The sequence below is a fragment of the Drosophila virilis genome, chromosome 5, assembly GCF_030788295.1.
Source record: "Drosophila virilis strain 15010-1051.87 chromosome 5, Dvir_AGI_RSII-ME, whole genome shotgun sequence".
In the NCBI taxonomy this organism is placed as follows: domain Eukaryota; kingdom Metazoa; phylum Arthropoda; class Insecta; order Diptera; family Drosophilidae; genus Drosophila; species Drosophila virilis.
In genome coordinates this window covers 11,144,162-11,150,645 of record NC_091547.1, presented here as the reverse complement: position 1 = coordinate 11,150,645, position 6,484 = coordinate 11,144,162, and the positions used below count along the sequence as shown (strand labels likewise).

The window sequence follows — 6,484 nt, the reverse complement described above, 5'->3', positions numbered from 1 at the left end:
GACCCATTTTTTTCCATAGATTCCCATTGTTTGATGCACTTTTCATCTGAATTACAACAATTATGATGCTCCATGAAACAACAAAAGACTTTAATGCATGATTTGAGCGCTACATAACTACAAAATGGAATACATACATTTTTCTTATTGGAATTACACTATATACTTTAAGCTTACAAAGTTTGCACGTAGCTACATACAATAAGTTTTTTTTTTGTTTTTTCGCGAATTAAAATGGAAACGGAACAAATAATTAATCTTTTCTTGTTTTTTTGTAACAATAACATATTGCTGGAATACACACACGTATACGCATGCTATGGGATTAATACTTAAAAGAGCACATCATCATCGCCCTCATCGAGTATGTTCGCCTGTTCGCGCACATCGATGCCCCGCTGAAGGAGATCAGCTTTTTTGGCATCTGCCTTGGCACGGGCCTCGCGCTTCTTGTCCTGAATCTTTTTCAAACGATAGAACTCCTCGCGCTCCAGTTCGTCCAGCTCCGAAATGATGTAGGCCAGTGTGCGATCAATACGCGGTATGATGACATGCTCGATGGCATTCACACGACGATTTGTGATCTTGATGACCTCGTCCAGTGTGACGAATGACGTTTGCAGCGAAGCCAGCTCGACGAGCAGCTTGACGGCGCTCTGGTAGTTCTTCTTCAGCTTGGCCAGCTGCTGGCCACCGCGGGCCAGGCCAGCCAGCTCGTAGGTATCGGCACCATCCTGATAAGACTCGAAGACGGGCAGCGTAACGCCAGCAACGTTGTCTTTTTTGGTGCGTATCTTGATTTGTGCCTTGGTCACGTTTTGCAGCACCACCTGATTGATGTCACCCGATGTGAACTTGGCCTCGGCCAGCGAAAAGGCAGCCTCTTTCATAACATCGCCCATCAGAGTTTTCGTCTCAATGATTTTACCCAGTATCATACGGAAACGCATTTGCAATGCATCAGCTTTTTTCTTGAGCAGGCCGTGACCTTTTTGGGCGCCAGCGAGACGTGCCTTCATTAACATTTGGGCACCACGCGACGGGAAAATCGGTAACCTATCTTTGCCAGACATTTTCGTATTATTTTAACTGTTGTAAGGGCTAATTACTCGACTATTTTACTGCGCACAAAAATTTTGCACACCCGTCGAAGAACACTGAAAAACTCCAACTGGACTGGATAAATACAGTGTTGGTTAAGGCCACAGTAACTTAGATAAAGTGCTGCAAAACACACACAGTAGCAGCTACTGTCACGGTTGCCAACACGGTTGCAGGAGAAAAGATTTATTTCAACCAGAAATAAAAAATATGTGCAACATTTACCATAAATAAAAAGTTACTAACTTATAAAAGTATTTGTTTACATTTTTGGCCCGTTTTATTAAAACCCGTGTACGCATTTATAGTACTGCACAACGCATCGTAGCAACAGTGCTGTGCAGCAATACAACTAAACAGCTGTTTGATAAAAGCTGTAAACAAATCGAAGGCGCCCTCAGCAAATTTCTAAATAATGCAAATATTACAACGTTTGTTTTGGTTGCCGGCTACACCAATACAAAGCTATTTCCGACACTACGCCAAAAAACCAAAATTCAGCATGGCGAACAACCGACGCATGGTGCACCAGGAGTTGCTGCGTTATGTAAACCCTTCTGCACGTATTAATATTAAATCGGACATATCCGTGCATGTGGAGCCTGCTGATGTCCATGTGCACACCAGTGGCAATGTGTTTATAGCACAGCTGCTCGGTGGTCCAGTGTCCAACTGTAAAGCCACCCTGGATGTGGACGTTAGTGATGATGACAAGATCGTGAATGTGTTGGTCAAAAAGCAAACCGAACCAAACTCGCATTTTAAATGTCATGTGAAAATTCCAGTACAAGCCGAGGTGCACATTGATGCGGACGCCAAAGTCACAGTACAGGGCATACAAGGCGTGGCACTAAAGATTAAGGCATCCGGGGACATAGTCACCAAGAACGTGCGCGCCACAGACATTACACTGCATAGCGAAAATGGCAACATCATCTGTGAGGGCACGCTGCTGGGCAAGTGCACAGAAATCGAAACACACAATGGGGTAAGAAGCTGCCGCAATTGTCAATACTTACACTATTTAATTGTAAATTATGCTTAACAGAACATCAATCTGGACAAGCTGCAGGGCGACAGCTTAAAATGCTCCACACAGGCTGGCGACATAAATACAGATTGCTGTTATGTGGAGAAATCCAAGTTTGAAACTACAACCGGGCGCATGGAGCTTAAGAATGTGCACAAGACCAGCGAAGTTTATGTCCATCAATCGGGTGACCTAAAGATGAGTGAGTTTATAATGGCTTAATCCATCCAATCATTTATATAGTGGCTTGTTCTCCAGCTGGCGTACATGGCAACCTGAGCGTGGTTACCAAGGGCGGCAGCATGAACCTGCAGCTGTCCGAGCTGAATGGCAAAAGTGAGATTGTAGCGCAGAATCTCATAGACGAAGCCATCATCAACATATCGGAGGCCATTGAGAATATTACCATAGAAGTAAAAGCTAGTCAGGTTAATCTAAACAACGAGCTGGAGCATGTTTCCCACGCACTGAGCGAAGACAAAAGTGAATTCCTGCTGAACAATGGAAAAGAGCATCATTTAGTCATCAGCAGCACCGGGGAGAATGGCGTGCGCCTGGGCAAGCAGTCCTGGACCGATTCACTGCGTCAAAAAATAAAATTAGGTGAATCAAATTAAGGTTTAACCAATAATCCTAAGCAGTTGCATACAGGCTATTGATAGTTTCTTTTATGTGTATATAAGTATAAGTATGTATTTATGTATGAATTGTGCATATGTGCAACAATTATCAGTCCTGTTTCTGAGTATTATTATTTGGCTTGGCCAGCTACGTCATTTAAAACCGCGCTGAGGCGCTGATGTGCCCTCTGAAGGAGCACATCTTCGACCTGTTCCGCTTGCAAAGCAGCGCGCAGCATTTCCACTTTAATGGCATCAATTTCTTGTATATCCTTCGTTAAGACTGGAACGTCAGCTCTGACGAGCATATGACCCAGCAGGCGGAGCAGTTTGAATGCATTCTCCTCGTACTGCGAACGCGGCTCATCTTCGTAGGCATCAAAATCATTTTCATCGTATTCGGCATAGTCTTCAATGTGCCGTCGCAGAATTGACCAGACGCCGAGTAGATGAGCAAAAGCCGCCTTGTCATAGAAATATTTCAGACACTGAAAATGAATTCAAGCGGGATTCAGTAAGGATTACAATTTATGAAGTTTTCAATACGCACGCTGCATATGTGGGCCAAATCCTCGAGGTATTCCTCCTGTCGCTCGCCCAGTGGCAGCAGCTGCATGGGCTGCTGCAGAAATTGTAAAATGCGGGTCAGACAAAACATAATGCTGGAGGCATATAGATCCATGGATAACTGCGCTTCTGGCAGCTGCACTAATATGGTGCATATATTGAGGTAGGTTTGAATTACTTCGATTTCGCAGTTTATTTTTGGTGTGCTCGACTCATCGCCATCCTCGTCCGCATCATCGGGATCATCAACGCCGGCTGTTGCCTGCCCAGCCGAAACGCTATCGACCTCATCTGTTAGCTTCGCCAGATCGTCGCGCATGAGACGCACAAAAGCATTATTGACGCCATCGCACAGCTCCGGCACTAGAAACACTTCGGAGAAGGGTTTCAGCTTAATGTCCGGCGTTTGGGCGTTCTCCTCCTCCACCAGAGCACAGCTGGCCAGCACAGCATTAATGGCCTTAAGCGCAGCTATCAGCAGCTCATCGCTAACAGATTGCTGCAGTATAAAGCCGAGATTCTTTGCTGAGCTATCGAAGGCGGCAAAGCAGATGTACCAATCGATGGCTAGCTGCTCCTTGCCGCTGACCACATGCGCCATGACATACTGATAGACACGCATCAGCTGTAGCAGCATGCATGTGTCCATGCAAGTGCTCAGCTTTAGCAGCATCTCAATCCAATCCGCGTGTGCCGTCAGCTGCTCCACACATTCAACCTGCGCGCACATGTTGCCCAGCAGTCCAATAAGTATCTCATAGAGGCGAACATCTTCGCTCGATGAGATGGCAAACATGATTAGCTCGATGGCATCATTCTCCAGTAGCAGTGCGACCACTTCCGGCGAGACAGACATATCCCACACCTTGCACAAATCATCCTCCAGCTCCAACCCCAATGCTGTTTGCGCTGGTTGCTGGCTGAGACGCATCAGTGTCTGCAATATGAACTTTTTGCTGTACATTGTCTCGCCAACGGCATCACCACGCATGCGCTTAAGCAGTTCGTTCTCATCAGCATCTGCAGCATCCTCATTGTTTTGAATTCCGTTGGGTTGGGGCGAATTTGACTCTGACTTGTTTTCCCCGTTTTGCGTGCCATTCGACTCCGATGCGGCGCCATCGTTTGGTTTGTTTTCTGACCGAAGCGGCATTTTGTTTTCATCATTTACCACTGCACCAACATTATCTATTTGCGCGCTGTCCACATCTTTGGTCATCTTGGCTGGTGTCTGGCAGAGTTCCGGAATAAGTTCGATCGAACGATTCACTAAACTGAACAAATGAACCAATTTACCAGTTCATCCACTTCGATACACATAACATTTTCTGTTAACATTCAAAAGCTTAGCAGTGTTACTGAGCTGTTAATAACAGTGCGCACTACTGTGCGGTTATTCGTTTTTAGGATTTGTTAGGATCACAATTCAATTAGATTTTATATACAACGATGTTCAACTGGTGTCAAAATAATTTTCCTAATTTAATACTCCCGCAGGATAACTCTATACATCAGTCGTATATTATACATTTATTCTAAGCGCTGTCTTTTAATGAACACATCCAGTAAATGGGAAATGGGAATTTCTGTGGAGGGTTGCGCCTGCGGAGGCGCAACATTATTGCGATGTTGGGGAAATGTTGGCATCATGCGCGGATCACAAGCTGAAAACAAACATTGTTTACAATCTGCAATGATACTTATTGGTTGCAACGACTTACGCTGCGGCGGCTCAGTAAAGTATTTACTGCTTAAACATTCGTCGGCGGTGGCTCGAGTGCTGGGATTGTAGATAAAAAGAATGTTTAGCAGACTTCTGCCCGCTTGGCCGAGCATTTGGAATTTGGTTTTCAGATTGTTGTAGGGTTGCTGGCTGAGCGTAAAGTTTTGCACAGCTGGCAAGTCCAGGAAACCCGGCCAAATTGATTCGGAGGGTGCACCAAGCAGATCAATAATCATGTCAAGCTGTGCAATCTCCGAATTGCCTGGGAGCAGCGGTTTGCCCAGCAATAGCTCGCCGAGAATGCAACCAAATGCCCACATATCAACGGCTGTGGTGTGCGTTCTGGCGCCGAGCAACAGTTCCGGCGCACGATACCATAGCGTGACCATTTGCGGTGTCATAGGCTTTGGCGGATTGCCGTACAGACGCGCCAGACCGAAATCCGCTGTAACAATTGAGAATGATTAGATCTGTAAATGGGAATAAAGTGGATTCGCGACTTGCCCACTTTGATGCAGCCCTTGTCCGTCATCAGCAGATTGGAGACCTTCAGATCTCGGTGTATTATATAGCGGGCATGCATGTACTTCAAGGCACGTAGCACCTGTAGCGTTATGCACTTGACCTCAGATTCGGTAAACGGCTGCGACATATTGTCCAGCACCGACGCCAGATCCTGTTCACAAAAGTCCATTACCAGGAATATGCTGTGTGTGCGTTGACAATATTTATAAGAACTGGGAGTCTATTCTAACTACGTTTTACACCGACCTGTCGAGGCTCTTGCCTACAACAACTTCCCGCAATCGTACAATGTTCTCGTGCTGGCAACGCTTTAATATCATAATTTCACGCAGTCCACTGACGGGCAAGCCATCCTTTTCCTGGTCCATGCGCACCCGCTTCAGCGCCACGATTTCGCCACTGCGTGTGTCGCGTGCGCGATCTAAAGTATATATAAAACATGAAAGATTCAGCGAAAATTTGCATTCAATACAACGAGATTTGCACTCACAAACGATACCATAGCTCCCCTCTCCCACGCGATTAAGCTTCTCAAATTCGGATACGGGACGGCATCGTCCATACTGAAAAATTCAACAAATTGTTTATTAAAGCCGGCATCAGACAAATGCATTCTTTTTAATACAGACCACATTTTGTTCCGGTATCGGCATGGGTGTGCCGCTGTTCTTCAGAGATATCAGGAATCCTTTGCGTGTTATGGGTGCTTGGGGATCTGGCGCTGGATTTGTTTCCAATTCACTTGATTTTTTCCCGCTGGACATGTTTATTTATTTTCAAGAATGTTTGCTCGACATGAAAACACAAACAGCCCAAGTATCGATACTTTTATAACTACCGCAAGAATGCATAGGGCTGCATTAAAAGTGTTATCAAAATGGGCGCGGACCGTTAAGAGTATCGGTAGTCCAAAAAAAA

General features: G+C 45.5%; 4 protein-coding genes across 4 annotated transcripts; 1 reads left to right on the top strand and 3 right to left on the bottom strand.

Moving 5' to 3' along the window:
• Nucleotides 1-68: 68 nt before the first annotated feature.
• On the bottom strand, nt 69-1,173 carry Vha36-1 (V-type proton ATPase subunit Vha36-1). Its single transcript, XM_002050388.4, has one exon. It carries the CDS (start codon nt 1,071-1,073, stop codon nt 333-335), a length of 741 nt encoding a protein of 246 aa, XP_002050424.2. The 5' UTR covers nt 1,074-1,173; the 3' UTR covers nt 69-332.
• An 85-nt stretch (nt 1,174-1,258) lies between these two features.
• On the top strand, nt 1,259-2,863 carry LOC6625343 (protein FAM185A). The gene is made up of 3 exons (XM_002050389.4): nt 1,259-2,089; nt 2,150-2,333; nt 2,390-2,863. The coding sequence occupies exons 1-3, from the start codon at nt 1,517-1,519 to the stop codon at nt 2,746-2,748; spliced, it is 1,116 nt and encodes a 371-aa protein (XP_002050425.3). The 5' UTR covers nt 1,259-1,516; the 3' UTR covers nt 2,749-2,863.
• Nucleotides 2,740-4,592, bottom strand: LOC6625344 (uncharacterized). Its single transcript, XM_002050390.4, has 2 exons — nt 3,302-4,592; nt 2,740-3,239 (listed from the first exon to the last, which is right to left on the bottom strand). The coding sequence occupies exons 1-2, from the start codon at nt 4,535-4,537 to the stop codon at nt 2,883-2,885; spliced, it is 1,593 nt and encodes a 530-aa protein (XP_002050426.1). The 5' UTR covers nt 4,538-4,592; the 3' UTR covers nt 2,740-2,882.
• Nucleotides 4,593-4,776: 184 nt separating this feature from the next.
• On the bottom strand, nt 4,777-6,400 carry Cdc2rk (cyclin-dependent kinase 10). The gene is made up of 6 exons (XM_002050391.4): nt 6,196-6,400; nt 6,057-6,129; nt 5,813-5,987; nt 5,546-5,748; nt 5,040-5,486; nt 4,777-4,982 (listed from the first exon to the last, which is right to left on the bottom strand). Exons 1-6 carry the CDS (start codon nt 6,328-6,330, stop codon nt 4,849-4,851), a joined length of 1,167 nt encoding a protein of 388 aa, XP_002050427.1. The 5' UTR covers nt 6,331-6,400; the 3' UTR covers nt 4,777-4,848.
• Between the last annotated feature and the right edge of the window lie 84 nt (nt 6,401-6,484).